Source organism: Pieris rapae, chromosome 5 (assembly GCF_905147795.1).
Source record: "Pieris rapae chromosome 5, ilPieRapa1.1, whole genome shotgun sequence".
NCBI lineage: Eukaryota > Metazoa > Arthropoda > Insecta > Lepidoptera > Pieridae > Pieris > Pieris rapae.
The window spans coordinates 2912126-2932848 of record NC_059513.1 but is presented as its reverse complement, the minus strand read 5'-3'; the positions used below and the strand labels follow the sequence as shown (position 1 = coordinate 2932848).

Here is a 20723-nt window from a genome sequence, read left to right as displayed (position 1 = left end):
TATTTATTTTGTTACAACCGAATATAATATTGCTTTGATATATTATAATGATATATTTGTGGCAGTTTTTGTTTAATTAATGTATTCACATTCAGAAATTAGTTTAAATACTTTACACATTACTTACTAAACGCAAAAAGGCTTCCATACTAGCAATAATATATATAAAAAAACTTCTTTCATAATGAGGTACAAAGAGTAAAATTATTGTATACTATACTGTTTTAAGCTAGTGACATTCTTTAAATTAAAATCTATCTATATATGGAAGATTTATTGCAGTGCCATATATTATCACTACGATATTCGCTCAGAATAAAGAACAAAGGCCAGAAAGGAACAGCATAAGAAAACTGAGATACGCATTAAAGTCGGATAATGATATAATCTTTTTTTAGGGGACATTTGCCCCACATTTGTTACACAATATAAAATGCCAATTATATTTTTAATATGAATTAAAGCTTTGTTCATTCTAGTTTTTTTGGCGGCCTATGTATTCTTACTTTGGTCTTAATATGAGCGATAATTAATTACCTATTTTAGAATTTGTAATGAAAACCTAAAACTATAGTTAACAGATCTTTTAAACAAATAAAGGCACTGTTCAGTGTTTGTTTTAAGAGTTATGGGCGGAGCCGAGAAAATCTACTTGCTACAAGATCGACATTTAGCACCGGTACCTAATGTATAACTAAGTTACTACCGGCGAAAATCTTTTATCAGCATCCATCAATACCAAGCGTAGATATCTAATAATATTTCAGTGGCGCTTCAACCCTATACGTGCCTTGGAACAGTGTGTTGTCGTAGATGCAAATACGATAATTGCAAATGTTTGACAGCTCGAAACTATCGAATTTCCATAGAATTTCTATTCGAAAGAGCATGTTTGCGTTTAGTTCCAAATAGCGGTTAAGCTTTCCATATAAAAATGTTCTTCCAAACCTAGAGAGCCCCTTACTGGCCCAGTGTCTAAGATCAAGAAGTTGTATCCTTAGCGGTCGAGATAACGTTAGCGCGATTCAGAATGTGACGTCATCGTAGTCATACGTAGGCACAGATTATAGTGTCTATTACATATATAAAGCCTCAGTTTTCCGTGCCACTTGCCTCAAAAAAATCTCATTATTTATAACCAGTGGCGTAGCTACATTTGGTGGCACCCGGTGCGGAAGTTGGTGGTGTCACCCCATCGAAAGTAAAAAAACATAAATTTTATATGATAAAGGACATGGGTCATTTATTAAATTATAGTATGGGACAGGGAATCCCCCACGACAGCGTCAAGCTCTTTTGCGGGAATCCCCGAATTCTACATAGAGCTGAATTAGTGCTAGTGGAGGAATCACTAAGATAGAATGTTTTCAGGGATTTCTCCACTACCACTAGCCCCCGTTGCCCCTCCTTTGCTACGCCACTGTTTATAACATTATTAATGATCCCGTGTTAATTATTGCACACATAGAAAGAAACTTCCCTTGATACATAGGAACTTACACGCACATGTATATAATATTGTACTTGCGTAAGTATTTATTGTACTAATATTCTCATGGAAGCGAAGAAAATAAGATAAATATCTAGTGTTATTATGAATATTGAACCGCTTTGTATGAAATTGACTAGCATTACGACTGGTATTTTGTTTAAAAACGCTTTTACATACAGTAACAGAAGCGATGTCAAGTTATATTGATAAAAATATTTTACATCTATACATACATAATTAGATTTTAGTAATATTGCTAAATAGACATTTTTACGTAAAAGCAAAAGCGTAAAGCTTTTTCTAAAAGCATTGAGATTCTTTAAAGACAATGTTCTGTCTTTTACGTATAATGGGTGTCAATTCGATGTTGAATAATAATTAAAAAAATATTTTTGACCTTTAGATTATAAAAATTATGATAATTTAATTTTCGATTATTTTTTTTATTTAGACCGCTGATTACTGTAATAAATTAAAAATATTATTCAATTGTCGCTAAAATAATATCGTTGTCTTTACACAACCTTAAACAATATTAATACGTAAATATTACCTACATTCCACAATGCCCTTTGATAAAATTAATGTTTGGATTTTGATTTATATGGACAAGATAGACAGCTGTGTATTTGAGGTTTTTGATTTATAAATTGTTTCAAAAAAATCAGATCAAATTTTCGTAATTTTATAGGGCTTTGGAAAACGTCCTCAAATAAGATGTACAATTTATATGGTAATAGAATAACAATTTATAACAGAAAATTGTTTTGCAATGTGAAGATTTAGTACAGCAAATATTTTTTTTAAATATCCTTTATTCATTTGTTTTATTGTACATAAATAACTCATCACCGTGTTCCAAATCGACAGAAACTTCATTTGTCACTAAAATTGGATGATTCCAAAGTGATAAGTGAATAAATAAAACCAGATTTAAGATAGCGTTACCATGGCAACAAATTCCAGGTATGGTAACCATGGCAACGCATTTGGTGCCCAAGTGTAAATTATTTATATTACATTCCAAAAACTTGTCACATTTAAGTATTTTTTCGTTGTACTTGCACTAGACTTTGAATAAGAAACTTAAAACTACTTTTGACAGTAGCCACACGATTTGTCACTGTATTACCATATAAATAAGGTTTAAATTGATAGTAAATAAATTACAAAGGGAAAAATAATGCATCTAAGACATTGCGTAATGTGAGCCTTACATTGTTTAAGGTGAGCTTTCGTCATCAACCTCTTTTATCACGGAGTCCGACTCCCATCTCGCCCGCTCAGCCAATAGTTCTTGTAATTTCTGTAATAAAATCCTCATTAATTACCTAGTACACAATTAATTAACGCAATTAATATAAGAAAAGATTATAGCAGCAAACTTTAGCACACACTTGGTACAAGCGTTAATGACAGGTTCCTAGACGTACTTTCTACATTACAAATAAAATATTACGGTGTGGGTAACACATCTTTCTTTTTATTGTTTAGTTAGGGTACCCACACATCTTTCTTTTTGTATGTTTATTTTTTTAAGTAGTTAATTTTATTATTATTCTGATGACTGTCAAATCTTTGAATAGTAACTTATTGTGCTATCGCTACATAAATTTCTGTATTAAAAAAAAATAATAATTTCATTGACTTTTAGCATCATGTTACTACTTCTCCAAATAAAGATGCTATCTATAATCACGTTTTAATTTTCAAAGTTGAGCTTAAAATGATATTTAATGGGAGATATCACTTTTAAATATCATGGAAACTGAATAATGACAACAGAAACAAAATAATATAATGAACTGTATCTGTTAATTAATAGTATTTTTGTATCCGATAATTAAATTATAAATCAAAAAACTTATAAAATTAAAATCTAGCAAAACAAAAAACCTTTTTAAATACACATTTAACAAACAAAAATGTTTTTAATTTTGTAATAATCAATTTAATAACTTACATCTGGCTTGTCTAGAACAATTATCCTATTCTCGACTTTTGGGGCTAGTTCACAAGCGTTTTGCTCCAAATCATCCAGCGATGCGCGACGCGTTAATCTGCAAATAATTTCCGTATCAACGCCTGTTTTGCATACCTTAACAATTATTTAGGACTCACTGCTAATGACAAAAGAAAATTATTTCATGTCATGACAATTAATACAAATTTAGAAATAGGTTTGTACGTATAATAATTAGCTATTTGTATTCTGACATCAAATCTACAAAAAAAAAATAAAAAAAAAATATTAAAATTGAAAAAATATTATTATTTTACTTAGAGCGCGGAATTAAATTTTATTTAAAAAAACGTGATTAATATATTTTTTAGCAAATATTTATTAAGTTTGATGGCAACACTGTAAAACTAAAGTCAATTCCTAATTAAACGTCTGCGAGATGAAAGCATATCTCTTCTTTAGATTAGTTAGAAGAAGAAGGCAGTGATTTTTATATGAGTTTAAACCGCCCATAAGAAGTGAATACCTGTGGTGCGTGTGTGGTGACTCGGCGGCTGATGATGCCCTCCTCAACGGAGGTGGACCATCCAGCTCACTGTTGTCCAACATCTTCACAAGACTATGTCTGAAACAATATGGTAAGTTTAAAATGAACATCCTTATTTTGTCAAAAAAAATAGTCTAAAGGATAATGTATCTTTTAAAGTATAACCATTATTTAGACTAGAGATTTGTTATTTTTTTAGTGTGTACATAGAGATTTAAAGTAAATTTCAAAAAAATACAATTTAATTTATGCCTTAACAGATGTAATCAATTCAATAAATCTTGTAAGAAATAAATCAGAAAAGTATGTTTGTTTGTTTGCTAAGGCGCTAATATCAATTACATTTTTTCAAATTAAAACATGTCTTGCCGCTATGACTGGAAGACGCGAGTGAAATTGTGAGGCTCGGTTTGAACATCATTAGTTAAAACTAGGGCTGCCATCCGTCCGGGTTACCCCGGATTTGTCCTAGTTTGGAAGATGTCCGGGGAGGGTTTGGGCGCTGTTTAAATTGTAGCCCGGGTTTTCGATCAGATACAGTTGCCATAATTTATGTAAGTAAAAGCTATGGGTTAGGTATTTCACCGCACACGCTGCTGACACTATTTTACTACGCGAGCGGGAGTAAATTTTTTTAATAAAAATATATTTTAATCAAGATGTAAGTGAATGAAAAAAGTATTGAAATGTCCGGGGTGAAAGCTCCAAAATCCGGGGACCTTACGCTTCCGCACCTGGAGCAGTTTTTACAGATGGCAGCCCTAGTTAAGTTAGTTCTTGCCCGCTCTGCGCCCTTGACTTGCGAACTGGTAGTAAATGTAAATTTACGATTAATTTTTTTTGACGTTCATAAGTGTACTGGTTTACCTAGATGAATAAAGATATTTTGTTTGTTTGTTTGAAAACAGTGTTTTGAATCGAGAATCGAATTAACTGAAAATGAACATTATGAAACAATATTGAAATAGTAATAATTCATACCGACGGCTCAGCGTAACGAGCGATTGTCGATGCTTAGACGGGCGAGAGCGTCCCGTTCGTACGTTGATCGCAGCGAAATGGTTTTGTATCGCCATACCTATTTCTGGGCACATGTCATCTGACACCTAAAATATTTATATATGTGAAATTTTCCAACAAACACAAAAACATTGAAATATATATGTATATCCGAGTACAATACATTTAAAAGAAACTATGTTTTTAATTTCCCTAACTCGTTATTGAAGTCAAATCTAATTCACTATTTTCAATTTCAAAAAATCAGATTCGCAAAAGTTTACTAAATGACAATTCTATGGTAAGTGTACATTAATTGTTTATCTGTTATTTTAGATGTTAAACTTGTAAGCGGTTCTTAGAAATGTTGCCAGCATTAAAGATTCACAGCAACAAAAACCAGACTTTTTAAAATAACTTTTAATTCTCTATTTATCCATTTTATTATAATTACAAAATTATAATTAATTACAAAAAGTAGGTTAAGGATATTATTAATACGTATGTGTGCTTCGCGGTTGAACGGTTCAAAAGAACCAGATCTTATTGTCAATGCCTCAGTATTGATTCAGATCTTTCACATTGAGAATACTATATATTTATATTAAAAATATGTAATTATAGAATTTTTTTATTTTCATAATAACATTATTTCTCCTTCTGATAACAATTTTTTTTATTCAGATTTTGTGTGGCCATTAGTAAGTCTTAACTTGAATAAATTTGGTATCAACCGTCCAGAAACAAAGCTTTATTAATTACTTTACTTTAAATTACTTAATACGAAAATAATTAAATCCAAACTCACCAATACCGGACAGTCAGGTAGCATAGTAAACCCGTCATTACCCGAATGTAAATACTGTTTAATCGCAAGTCTATACTTCTGATCCCTCTGTAGGTATTCATCGCCGATTTTGACCACTTCTTCCGCTACCCTTTCACCCGCAGGCTTCGATGGATTGAAGGCAAACGAAACTCCCGCAACCTTATATAAAAATTATATGTAAGGACGCTCTCACAATTCCAGTATTTCATACACAAGTTTATTTGAATAACAATTAATTTCTTTACTCTCTAGGATTTCTATGAGAGAGGATTGCGATAAACAGAGACAAGAATGGTAAGAGGTTTTGATACGATATAAAACAAAAATAAATCAGTGGCACTACAACCTTTTTATAGCACCAGAATTTTGTTTCGTTTCATGATCATTAGTAAATCTAATAGGCAAGTAGGTGTCTATTTAATACATAATTTTGTTATAATGGTTTGATGGTATGTATATAAGTTAATTATCTAAATATTTTGGACATCCTGGTGGACAGAAAAACTGTGTCCAGTTTGTGTTTCCACCACACCAACTTCTTCTATTTATGATTATGTATACAATAAATAAATAAAATAAATAAGCTGTAAACCGTCTTAATAAAAAAAATAAAGGACGAATAATTAGGCGGAAACAATATCCATCAAGAAGTTTTAAGTTTATGTCTTGTTGTTTAAGAGTCTTTGGCGTATTCTAGTGACTAGAATCTAGTCTATGAATGAAAAAAAAACTGAATTGTGTTATATGAATATGATGGATGTCTTTTTGTACATATTTACCTGTGGAAACCGTCCTTCTAAACTTGGATACTTGCTGACAGAGTTTTCCAGCACTTTCAGAACCGTTTCACCAGTGGCTTCCACTACTACCAGAGGCTCTCGCATGGGAATTATAGTACACAGGTCTCGAAGAGTGAAATCACCTGCAGGATGGACCTGGAAATGGCGAATTAATTTCAGAAAACTAAAAAAGCAAGCAGAATGTACTTTGTGTTTGAGACAATACATTCTTAAATTAGTTGAGCCATTTCAGAAATTTATTTCTAAAATAAAAAGAATTTTAAACAAAATACACACAAACAATAAATCAACCTACATAATAAACTTATTACTACATTTTCTTACTTTCAGTAAGTCTGTAAGACACAATTGAATTTTGGACGACATTTATAAATGAAAATTGCCTTTTTTTAATCGTTAAAACGACGTTTTTTTTAATCCAAAGAAATTAAGGAAAACTGTAGTGATAAAGATTTGTTTAATTTGATAATGTATTAATTTTCCGTTTTTACAAGAGGTTCATAATTTAGAAATAAATAGAGGAAAAGGAAACGTAAAAAAAGTGCTACCAAAGTTTTTCAAAAAAAAAAAAAACTTCTTAACAAACAGAAAGTATTTTTTAGGATAGACTGTGTTTACATCTACATTAAAAAAAGAACCTAATAAATCCTTTCACAAAAACATTAGACGCTGTCTTTGAAGAGTCAATACCTGGTCAGATCGGAAAGTTCCAGAATTTAGTAAGAGCAAGTCGGCTCCTGTCGCTGCCAGTAATACATCACACACCCAGTTGCCAAGGTTGCACTCCTGACGACGAATGCATGAGAACCGACCTTCCAAAGGCACATAGAACTTGCCCAGTACTTCATCCATTTTACCGTCAATCATCGCTAGAATTCAATTTAATGTATAATTAAGACATCAGTTTAATAATATAGTAATATTTGTCTTTTTAAAGATGTGAATAATATAGTACACTATGCGAATCAACGCATGAGAAAGACAGGACGAAATATATATATATAAATATATCATAGAAAAAATATTTATCTATTTACAAAGAACAGAATCAAAAAGAACTTTATAACACAAACGTTCAGTAGGAGTTTAAAACATGGTTTTCATGATTCATTAGAATTGTTACTAACGGGCATATATATACATATTTAAAAATATCGATATATATGTAGAAAGATCAAAGGAAAGATCTCGCTCCTAAAGCCAGAAACAAACCCAAAGACAAGTTATTTATTTCAATTAGGCACTTTTATAGACAAAATTACAAGTCGAAAATATTAAAAAAAATGTTTTATATGGAGAAAAATGGTCAAAGAACTCCATACTAACTTATAAATTAGGTGTTACAATATTTTTATATTTCAATTATATGTATACCTAGAATACAAAACTAATATACTAAAATAAAAATCGAAATCGAGTGGTACGCCAACTAGTGGTTAGATTCAGAAAATTAATAAAAAAATCTAGGTCCTGTAATTTCAAACGACTGACATAAAAAGATGGCGCATTTAGTCCGAATCCCAACTGGAATTCGCGTAAACAATAAAAACTTTTTTATACAATACAATATCTACCAAAGTTCGGGATATAGTTAGAAATTTAAATTATTAAAATTACCTGAATACTGCTCAACCTTAGACTTCAAAACCGGGTCCTCTTCATAGGAACTGGTGACACCTACTTCAGAAATATCGACGCGTGCGCAGTCTTCGGCAAAGTTTATATTAATCTTACTAAACTGACGGAAGTCTGTGCCGCTCTTCACTATGTATTTGTTGTTTATCTGGAATTTTCGATACATAAAAACGTATTCAATCTAAGCTAAGATTGGAAGACAATACGGGCTGCAAGAGTGTAGCTGGTGGCATCAGCCAGCATGGCAATGCAATACTTGGAAATATTTCAGCATGGCCGGGATATTGCCAATTATGTTTTTGTATGTCCGATGAATGTTTAGTGTCTCAGCCGTGAAGCCTAAACATTCGCTTTGCAATCGAAATGCTTCAATATCTCTCAGCCATATTGTTGCTGTCTCGCTTTACGGCCTAAGTGCGTCTCTTTTTCATGCTACGTGAAGTTTGCCACGATTCATTCGAGTAGTCAAGCCATGTATGTAGACCGGGTAAAGACAAAATAATGAGACAGTTTCAGAAATATTGCCGAGTTTTTTTTTCAGTATGTGCTGCATCAAAATATTTTTGTATTTTAGGGATATACCCACATATTTTATTTATTTACATATTTTATTTAGAACACTCTTAAGATAAATGGTCAAGTATATCCATACCATACAATTAAGACATGTGATTTTTAATATTCAAATAGATCGTACATTACGTAATACGTACGTACGTACAGAAAAAGGAAGTTCTAAAGTACCTAGGTTATATTAAAAAACCGTTCTATATGAATGTGGTAAATCACAGAACAGATTTTTATTTTATTTTTTACTTATGTAACTTTAATGGCGTTGTGGTTTATAACATTTTCCTTTGAATAATTGTAATGTAGAGGGAGGGTAAAACTTGCTGAGTTTCTTGCCCGTTCTTCTCAAAGTCAAAATTTATTTTTTCATATAGGTAACATAATGTACACTTATGAACGTCAAAAAAAAAAGAAATATTACATGAATCTAATTTTATATTTACTGCCAGTTCTTAAATCAAGGGCGTAGAACGCAAGAGAAGAACTGACAATAAACTCTCCGCCACTCTTTTTTAATCGCCAAGTTTTTTTTACACTATGTTTGTAAGGAGCTGAAACCATTACACTATGTACCATATGACATATTGAGTAATAAAGAATAAGAACTTAGAACAAGACCTCCTAGTAGTTTTGCTCTTTCGCGAATTTTGTAAACTTTTTTGACATTCATAAATACATAAATAAAATAAATAAATAAAATAAATAAATAAAATAAATAAATAAGCATGCCCTGAGGCGCATCTAAACTGAATAAACGATTGATTTGATTATATGTCGCTAGGCGTTACCCACTTTGTTTCAAGCCCTTATCGAATATTACCTCTAGAACTTCGTAGACATGATCGTGTCCTCCCAATATGAGATCTATTTTATTGTCACCCTCTGCAAGTTTTATGTCATTTGGGGATCTCATGTGCGTTAGAGCGATAACATATTCACAACCCTGAAAAAAAAAATACTAGAACATTAAAAAGGTCTAGAAAATCTTAATTTAATTAGCTCTCGTTAATACTGAACCTAATATAGCATATGATTTGGACGTACGTGTCATGGTAAAAAAACTGCATTTACTTTTTATTTCAATAACTTTATTACAAGTGTAGCTATAATACAGTTATACTGGAAATCAAATGAGTAATTACTAGTTATTTTTAGTAATCATTTATCTATACATTTCCTTTATTCCGGTAAGTTATTAGTGTTAATGCTTGGATTTAATTGTTTCGTTGTATTATTATTAATATTGTTTTTTTATTGAGTTTTGCACTCTTGCCCTTTTCGAGATTACTTTCTTTAAATAAGGTTGCCTTAATGATATTGCTTCGTAGCGATAAGGCCGCCTGCTACACCGCGTTTATTAATTTATTGTTAATATTATGATTTAATTCTTGCCCAAAAAATGTATTATTGAAATAATAACCGCTAGCAAAACCTCTAAGGCGACAGATTATAAGACATTTAAAATAAAAATAAACAAACCTCTTCTTTGAGCTGAGAAGCCAACTTGGAACCAGCTTGTAAGAAGTCAATAAAGGTCACCTCTTCTGGATTAATAGTGGCTAACGTATCCAGCCATTCCTGCAATTCATTTGTATAAATAATTCTGCCACGACACTTGTATGAATAAAAGACCAGAGGCCGAGGAAGTAAAAAGTTTTTCTTTTGGAATTGATGCAGTAGCACTTGCTAACTAGTATCGTTTTTTGTAAGCAACTATTTTTGAATGCTTAAAAGTTATAGAATGCTAAAAAATTAGACAACTGTGACGACTTACAATTAATGGCAGTCACTTAAAGCTTTTTTATAGGCAAGTGTCTGGCTGCTTAGTAGATCTTACCTCTTTCACTTTCACTATATCTACTAAGACAAATTATTTGCTCAGGAATAATTGAGGGTAACATTATCGTATTATTTCGTGTTTTTTTTTAAGTGAAACTTTTATTACATCGTCTCAAACTTTTTGGTATGTGTGGCGGATGTCGCGTGACGGTCGGCCGCGGAGTAGGGATAAAGTGAAAGGCGCTCGTCATAGCAGCCAAGGCCAATATGGCGGCGCACATAATTCGCAGCAGCTGTGTTGTGTATAGACTATTATTCATTTGTGCCAGTGCTCCACGCTATTTTAATATGTGTATATAATCTAAATCATTGTTAAGTATTATGTATGTCGTACTCTCTAAGACACAGAATTCAATAAAAATATTAGTTGGAGACTTCGTCTACTTTTATTAGTCCCATTATCATTACAATTTTCCAAGTATGAAATTAAGATTGATAAAGCGAGTTTATACCCTTAATGGAATATTATTCCAAAAAAATTTAGTTTAATGTCTGTGTGAAAAAAAGTTTCACTTTTACCGTGGTTCCATAAAACCACACAACATTTTTTTATTCTGGCAACACCGACGTTTTCACGTACCTGTTCGACCAATCCGATAAGTCCAATCTTATGTCCATTACATATAAGTGCGTGTGTTATTTTGCCGTCGCCCAGCGGCCTTCCCGTCTCGTTGTCTATGACATTTGACATCAACCACGGAAAATTGCATTTAGCCACTAATCCAGATAAGACGTCGAGACCAAAATCTAAAAATTCAATTTTCATTAAATAATTATTTATCTGTTAGTAACGCTATAAAGACCTCAGGTAATACATAAACATAATTACCAAAGTCGTGATTTCCAAAAACTGCGCAATGTGTTCCAACTTCATTTAAGACAGGCACCATTTGTTCTCCCTTCGTGAATGTGCTTACTGAAAATTATTTTCATAAATACATAAGATCTCAGATGTGTATACTAGATACCAAAAAAATTATCTAGAAAATCTTCAATTGCAAGTATGTACACTAATTAATTTGTGATATGTGTTTTAAAATAAGTGTTGTTTGATAATTTGCTTTTTTAAAAGAGTACCGAGAGTTTTTTACGCCGGTTTTTTCTCTCGGCCTACACCCTCTGTATTCTTTGCCGATGAGTGCCCATTCAAATTTAATGACGTACAATAAGTGTTAGTCTATGGAATGTAAATTTGGTGCCTTCAGCAATTATTATAGAATACATTAATTATTGTCTATGTTATATCTGGTATCTATGATTTGCTCTGTGTAATATAATTAAGCTTACTTCCTTTTTCGCCATTGTCTGGTTAACATTAAAATATAATTAACACAGTGATTAAATAAAATACTCGTTTCATTTAACAGGTTATGGGCCCAGACCACCTGATTTTATTTAAAAACAAAATAGTTAAAGTGAAAAGTACGAAATTGAGTTCAGTATAACCTCAAAACTCGCCACGCGTTTTTCAATTTTCTTCATCAGCAAAAAATGTCTTCAAATAATACGATGGCACTGATTGAAAAGCTGACTGGAAGAGAAAACTATCCTACGTGGAGATTTGCAGTGCAAACCTACCTCGAACATGAGGAATTATGGAGTTGTGTCACCGCGAAAGACAATGAAGCAATTGATCCCAAACTTAACACAAAAGCGAAGTCGAAAATTATCTTATTAGTACATCCCATCAACTATGTACATATACAAGAAGCCAAAACAGCTAAAGAAGTTTGGAATAATTTAGCCAAAGCTTTCGATGACAAAGGTTTGACACGCCGAGTTGGTCTGTTGAGAGATCTGATCAATACAACACTTGAAAATTGTCTGAACATTGAAGATTATGTTAACAAGATCATGACCACTGCTCACAAGTTAAGAAACATTGGTTTTGAAGTCGATGATGAATGGCTTGGGACTTTATTACTTGCCGGTTTACCAGAAATGTATCAACCAATGATCATGGCACTTGAAAGCTCTGGTGTGACAATTACAGCTGATTCTGTGAAGACTAAGCTTCTGCAAGAAGTGAAAAGCTCTGAGTCTAGTGCATTGTATGTCAAAAGTAAGGGAAATCAGTTTGTCAAACAAGCTCAAGATAAAAACAAAACAAGTAAAGGTCCAAGGTGCTATGTGTGCAATCAATATGGGCATATAAGCAAATATTGCCGAAGTAAGAAAAAGGAACAGAAGTCTAAGGAGAACACAGATTCTGGGTATGTTGCTGTGCTATCTGCAACAATAAACAACGACAATAATTGGTATATTGATTCTGGAGCATCAATGCATATGACAATGAATCGTAACTTGATTTACGATGAAATTACACCTCCAATTTCCACAATAATAGTAGCTAATGACAAGAAGCTAGTTGTGAAGGCCTGTGGAAAGGTAAATATTAATGTTGTCAATACACAAGGTAAGTTGGAAACTATCAAGGTACAGAATGTTCTCTATATTCCTGAGTTGGCTACGAATCTTCTCTCTGTCAGTCAGATAATAAATAGTGGGTGTCAAGTACAATTTGACAAACAAGGTTGTAAAATTTTGAATAAAACAAACAAGCAAGTTGCAGCTGCTAAAATGATAAATAATATGTACAGGCTAAATACACATAGTATTCCAGCATACATATCTGCTTCAACAGAAAATGATGATTTCTACTTATGGCATCAGCGTATGGGTCATTTGAACTACACTGACCTGAAGAAGCTGGACACCTGTGCTGAAGGTGTGCAAATGTCCCTGAGCAGTAATGTGACCTGTATTTCCTGTATAGAAGGTAAACAAACAAGCTTGCCATTCAAAAGTGAAGGTTTCCGAGCAACAAAATTGCTAGAACTTGTTCACTCCGACGTATGCGGGCCCATGGAAGTGAAGTCACTTGGAAATGCAAGGTATTTTCTTACCTTTACTGATGATTATTCTAGAAAAGTGACTGTTTTCATTTTAAAATCAAAGTCTGAATGTCTTAATAAATTTAAAGAATACAAATGTCTTGTAGAGAACCAACTTTACACTAAAATTAAAGTATTAAGAACCGATAATGGAACTGAGTATATAAATAATGATTTTACTGAATTTTTGAAGTCATCCGGCATACAACATCAAACATCAATTCCATACACGCCTCAACAAAATGGCTTATCTGAACGTATGAACAGGACACTGCTTGAAAAAGCCAGATGTATGTTAATCAATGCTAACTTACAGAAAAACTTGTGGGCTGAAGCAATAATGACAGCAGCATACATAGTGAACCGTTCACCTACACGAGCACATAGTGATAATGGTACATGGCAGTTAGTAGAACAGCTACCTGAAGCTAGAGTTATAGGATGTAAATGGGTGTTTCGTATAAAGGATGAAACTGAAGGACTAAGGTACAAAGCAAGGCTATGCGCTAAAGGATTCACACAGAAAAGCGGTATTGACTATACTGAGACATTTGCACCAACTGTCAGGTATGACTCAATTCGCTTACTTTTATCTGTTGCTGCAGAACAGAAAATGTCAATGATACAATTTGATATTAAAACTGCATTTTTATATGGTGAGTTGAAAGAACAGATTTACATGACGCCGCCAGAGGGCCTTACTGTTCAAAAAGATATTGTATGCAAGCTCAAGAAATCTTTGTATGGCTTAAAACAATCACCTAGGTGTTGGAATGCTAAATTTGATAATGTTTTAAAGAAATATGGTTTTAAGAACAGTCATGCTGACAGATGTGTTTATGTGGGCTGCATCAATGGTATTAAAATATATTTATTACTGTATGTGGACGATGGATTATTACTGTCTACAGATGCCTCTGCTCTTACTCAAGTAATAAATGACTTAAAGAAAGAATTTGATGTAAAGATTTGTAAATCATTACATTTTATAGGAATGCATATAGAAAGATGTGATGATTATATATTTGTGCATCAAAGTACATACATTGAAGAGATGCTGAAAAGATTTAACATGTGTGATACCAATACTAATAGCATTCCTGCTGATCCGCATGTTACTTTGGTAAAAAGCACTGAGTCTGATAGCAACAACAAACACATTCCTTACAGAGAAGCTGTGGGTTCTCTCATATTTGCTGCAATAGTGAGCAGACCTGACATCATGTATGCAGTGTCAACAGTTGCTCGCTTCCTCAATAATTATGATCAGATGCATTGGAATGCGGTAAAGCGTATTTTTAAGTATTTAAAAGAAACAAAACATTTTGGACTCTGTTTCAGATCAACTCAAAGTAACATACTTGAATGTTACTCTGATGCCGACTATGCCAATGATCCTGACACCAGAAGGTCTATCACTGGTTACATCTTCATGAAAAATGGAGCAGCAGTGACGTGGAGCACTCAACGACAATCAACCGTCGCTCTGTCTACCACTGAGGCAGAGTTTATGGCATCCTGCTGTGCTACAAAAGAAGCTCTCTGGGTTCGGCAGTTAATGCTTGATATTAACGAATATAAACAGAGTTGTATTAATCTTCATATAGATAATCAAAGTGCTATTTGTTTGATCAAGAATAATGATTTTCATAAACGATGTAAACATATTGATATTAAGTATAACTTTGTAAAAGAAAAATACGCACAAAAATTGATAGATTTGAAATATGTTAGTACTAATAGTCAGTTAGCTGATATATTTACAAAAGCTCTATGTAAAGTAAAATTTCAATATTTCAGAGAGAAACTTGGTGTGATTGAGAAACCAAAAATGTAAAGCTATCATATTACTGTGTTGCTCAAGTATGTTTATATAAAGTTTTATAACTAAGCTATTTAATGTTTGGTTTTCATTTGTAAGCTTTAATAGAAGGCTCAAATTTAGTAGGAGTGTTAGTCTATGGAATGTAAATTTGGTGCCTTCAGCAATTATTATAGAATACATTAATTATTGTCTATGTTATATCTGGTATCTATGATTTGCTCTGTGTAATATAATTAAGCTTACTTCCTTTTTCGCCATTGTCTGGTTAACATTAAAATATAATTAACACAGTGATTAAATAAAATACTCGTTTCATTTAACAATAAGTGATACCTGTATCTTATATTCCAAAATAAACATATTTTATATTTTTACTAAGTCGGGAAGTCAGCTTTTTTATGTAGAAAAAGGGACGTAGAAAGAAATTCGAATGAGGCTCATCTAAATACATTCTGGCGACGTGGATGCAAGAAGTTGGGATTCGTTGTTTAGCTTATCTAGCTCGAAGTCCTCATCTTAATACAATTGAGCATGACAAGTTCTAAAGTAACGAGTAAGTAAGCAACATGCTCCACAAATCTTCCATCTTCCATCAGGAAGAGTGATATTACTCACATTATCAAAAGCATGGTAGAAAGCTGAAGGATTCAAGCGGTGGTTTTTACATTTTAAAATTTATTTAATAAAAAAGTCTTTGTTTCCAACTAAGTATTACGTATTGTATGGCCGTGTAAATCGGTTATAAAGAATACGTAAAAAAATAATTAATAATTCACCTCACGCCTATTAATTTACAGTTATATAGACTACGTCAGTCATTTTCATTTTATTAATTTTAAAACGTAAAATTCTGTATATAGTACTTATAATGTAGAAGATAAAAAAGACATTTATTGATGACATGGTTTGCTTGGTTAAGTGACTAAACTTAATTCTTGAAATAGAAAATTGCTTTTGTGTTGCTCAGTTATATATGAAGCTAAGAGTACGGGAGAGGAACTAACACGCCCAGTAATAGTAAAAACTTAAAAACTCACACATGCTCGGCGAAAAGACGTCCCCGCTGAATAAAACTAAAGGATTGAGATGGTGCAATGACTTTACAGCCGTACTGAATCTCAGGGCACCTCCCACTGGCTCTGTACCTGAAATATATCACAAATAATTATAAGAAAATAACAATAATGTTTGTTTGTTTAAACTATTTTAGAAAAAGGATCAGCCTTAACCGTGACTATATATATGGAGGATATGATCACATTAAAAGGTTTAAGTGTACTTAAAAATTTGTGCTTTTTAAATGCGATACGTCCATTTTGTCATAAATAGTCGCATAATCCCCCAAAAGGGCGGAAAAATAACACACACAATGCACATAAAACACTGTGGGTGCATTTGTTCTGTGATTAACCCGAAACTATTACTCCATTGGTAACCAAACCCGTGCTATAATCATTAATGTACGAAGGCATTGATATATCGCAGCCAACTAGCTTAAGCAGCCGTTTAATTAACAGCCTAGCCTTTTAACTAAACGGCGCCGTTTAACTAGCGACCTGAACGATGTTCAGCTTGACTTTGATGGATTTCATTACATATTCTTGAAGCACATAAGCATTTAGTAAAAACGCTAGACTGTTAATTGATCGGCTGATTAAGCTAACTGACCGCGACAGATATACAACGTATATTACGTATACGCAAAAGTTGCGTGACTATCCAAATGTTATATTTATGGCATTTTAATCGAGCAAAGAGTATTTTGACATGTATGATTAATCTCTCCAAAGTTAATTATAACGATCCATCAATATTTTTTCCTGAAGTGATCAATTGCACGCCACACTATCTAAACCAAACTATTCTAAGGTTTTGAGGTTATTTTTATTCAGATAACAGCGAGACGACCTTCAGCTACCTATTTATTTTCATATAATTCATATAAATTCCGTGAGACATTTTTACGCCTGGTAATATTTTTTCTTCATGTGTCTTGCACCTGACACGTCAATTTTAAATCTAACTCTTATGGTATGGTTTAGAAAATAGAATTATCGGTAAGACTTGTACGGGCCGTAACTCAAAAATGTATTGTATTTTGACATACGGGAGCGCTAAGTGTCGCGAAATTCGCGAAGCGAGAGTCGAAACTCAGTGCTCATATGTCTTATCTAATACGATTATCACATACAGGAGTTCTTCTTAGCGCTAAGATTCGACTTGGAATGTGCTACAAAACGTACAAGGCCAAGGTTCGAACACACAACATGGGCGTAGAAAACACCTAACCCACTTACATTGCTGATATTGCTTTCTTGAAGCTATAATGTACTTACTAGTAACCTGCTCGATATTGTAGACATCGTTGAAGTGTATGATGACCACGTCATCCCCCATCCCTCGGCCAGAGAGTTGATTCACTGCCCGTCTGCCCACTTGACGCACCTCCAAAGATGCCTGTTAACGGCGTTATATACGCTTGAGTGAGTCCGCACTGTTTTAGACTCTTATAAACACCAAATAGTTACTAAACACCTATTTACTTTTATTTTTATTACTTTAGTGTCTTTGTGAATAAAAAGGAACACTCTTTAAGTTGGCGGTTTACAGCTTATTCGTGTGTGAGGTAAAGCATATACTTAAGGATGCGCTCTGTTAAAAATAAATGAAAGCCGAATTACTACAAAACTGTGTACTCTTTTCAAATAAAAAAAATCTAATAAACTTACAGATCAGCCAAAAACAGATGGCGGATAAAAATTATTATTTCTTTTACATGTCCTGATAACTACCAAGTCCATCAATGCAAGATATTTTAACACTTTAATACAAACAAGAACAGTGTGTCAATTCCTCAATACAAAGTAATAATAAAAATGGTGATTGCGTTATACGACCGATTTATTTGTCACCTGGCATTTCTAAGTAGATATTCATACACGTCTTTATCTATTTTGTAATATAATAATACCTTCCAAATTTAGTTCAAGCCTCATTAATATGTATAAGATAGATAAAAGTGACATATTCAATTAAAAAATGTGTATGCCTTGAAAACACCAAGGCGTATCTAATGCCTTTAGAACTAGCTTAGAAGTTAACTTAAAGTGTGATTCAAAAAACACTAAAATTATTATACTATTGATAAAAGATAAACGCGTAAAGACTATTACGTATGCTATTTTCTACTTAATGTAAAGCTAATTCATAAAATGTAAACAATGTGATTTTATACTTAGATTGGAATTTTTAAAGCAACTTAATTTACTATGAAAATAATTCATTTCTCACTACATCTGCTCTACCCCCATATGTATTATGCCACCCTGTATATCGATGCCAGTTGCCACACTCTATTTACAAATGACGGTCGACGGACAATAGCCGGATCGTCGCAAGGTCAATTCGATTTAGTTCACAGTCAAGGTAATTTTATTATACCGAAATAGAAAAGGTACTTTCACTAACGAAAATGGTTTGGTACTATAAACAATACAGTAATATATAGAAAAGAAATTAATTACACTGCTAATCTAAATAACTGATGAACGCTAACAGTGTAAAGTGATACAGTGTTTATGTATAAGGAAGTTAAGTACTTATGTAGCTTTCGGAAATCTCTCACAGAAGCAGTCTATATTTTTGAATAGTTTATTGTTCTTCCTAAAATTTTTATAGTCATGCTTCATGCATCTTAATTAAAATAAATAAAATGTCATGAAAATATGAAAAAGACAAAAAAAAAATATAGGCAGACATGCAACAACCAAATTATTTATACAAAAAACTTAACTAAGCCGGATCATTATTAATGATTGTTGTTATATTTGTTATTTGAAGTCCGGTTTAGTTACGTTTTAGAGATGTTCGTGCCTGTTTAAGCCATCCCACAACGGAACGGACACCATCTGTGACTTCTCCAGGTACATCAACGCTGGTAGACTCTATAAGTGAACTCCAACGTGACCGCAGAGCTGCTTGCGCCGCAAAAGACGCCATATTTTGAATAAATCTCACTAGAACCATTTTTTGTAGCTATGTACTATATTGTTAAGTTTTATATCCACATTTGATTCTTATTGCAGTGAACATTCTTAATTTTTAAAATTGTTGTGATTTTCATTTATATGAAGATTTGTTTTAAACTATTAAAGCTAAACACATCTTCTTAATAAGTTTAATTCATGTGTTACAATAGTTTTACTAACATTTATAAATATTCATTATGTGGCTACTTTATCAATTATAAAATATAATCAATTCAAGGCTGTTCTTTCATGTTTAAAATTCTTTCCATATTTCATAATACAAGCATTTTTTTGGAAATATTATGGTTTTTTTGGTGCTTTTTAGAAATTTTTAATTTTGCCTTTCATAGTTTTTTGCAATTACAATAAACAGTCTTAGTAGTCCAATTTTATTTATTTATTCAAGGTTATTTAGGATTTTTTATAGATTACTATAGACACACACACACACTATAGTTCATGGTGAACCAACAATCAAGATCAACTGGTTCATTATTATTCAAACATATCAAATTCCTTTGCAATAGGTTTTTGATATCTCGCAAGGTCGCGTTTTTGGGGCAAACTCTTCCATCACAAGACACTCATTATTACAGTTTATTACACATTGTATAACTTGCACGTTCATGAATTGAATGCTAATACATTTTTCGGGGTCGAACAAAGCTTAAGGCTACACTTTTGGCACAAAATCTTATTTATTAATATATTTAAGAAAGTAGTACGTACATAAACGAAAACAAATTTCGCACAGACTGACAGCTGATAATTATGTTTATTTTTGTCAGCTTCATTTCGCGTATACCATTATAAATTTTTATTAAAGTAATGAATAAAAATATTTAAAACTTACCCAACAGGATGGCAAATGTCTCAGATTGTTAACTTTTCTGTGATTTGGTAACCACTTTAAGTCAAGATTTCCCAATCTTTTCTAATTTATTTATTTTATTTTGTTGGATTTATTTAAATTTTTAAGCACACCCAAAATCCACAAACGGATTGAACCAAAAGGCAACTGTCACTGCCATATGTTAAAGTCACTGTCAGGGTTGCGACGGATGTCGGATGATTGTTTAATAATTGACAGTGTGCTATGGGAAACGTATTTTCCAATTCACGCAATATGAAAATGTCTATACAACAGTAACGCTTTATAAACTATTTTCGATCTACTACTGAGCCCTCATTTAAGCCCTTATATTAATGAATACATATTCCAAAACCTTTCTATTTGTTGAGAAACGACTCGCAGTTCCTCCAATATAAAGGTCAATGCACTAAATCGCCTGCTCGAAGACC

General features: G+C 32.6%; 1 protein-coding gene across 2 annotated transcripts; it reads right to left on the bottom strand.

Annotated features, from left to right (window-relative positions):
• Window positions 1–177: 177 nt before the first annotated feature.
• LOC110994172 (5'-nucleotidase) lies at window positions 178–20444 on the bottom strand. Of its 2 annotated transcripts, XM_045628126.1 has the most exons (16): window positions 20275–20444; window positions 19267–19409; window positions 17730–17850; window positions 16431–16538; window positions 11504–11590; window positions 11255–11421; window positions 10315–10413; window positions 9656–9778; window positions 8248–8413; window positions 7321–7499; window positions 6610–6765; window positions 5810–5989; window positions 4984–5108; window positions 3982–4080; window positions 3456–3552; window positions 178–2798 (listed from the first exon to the last, which is right to left on the bottom strand). In XM_045628126.1, the coding sequence occupies exons 2-16, from the start codon at window positions 19390–19392 to the stop codon at window positions 2715–2717; spliced, it is 1917 nt and encodes a 638-aa protein (XP_045484082.1). In that variant the 5' UTR covers window positions 19393–19409; window positions 20275–20444; the 3' UTR covers window positions 178–2714. The 2 variants fall into 2 exon arrangements, with proteins under 2 accessions (XP_045484082.1, XP_045484081.1); XM_045628125.1 differs by lacking the exon at window positions 20275–20444 and having other exon boundaries at window positions 19267–19577.
• Between the last annotated feature and the right edge of the window lie 279 nt (window positions 20445–20723).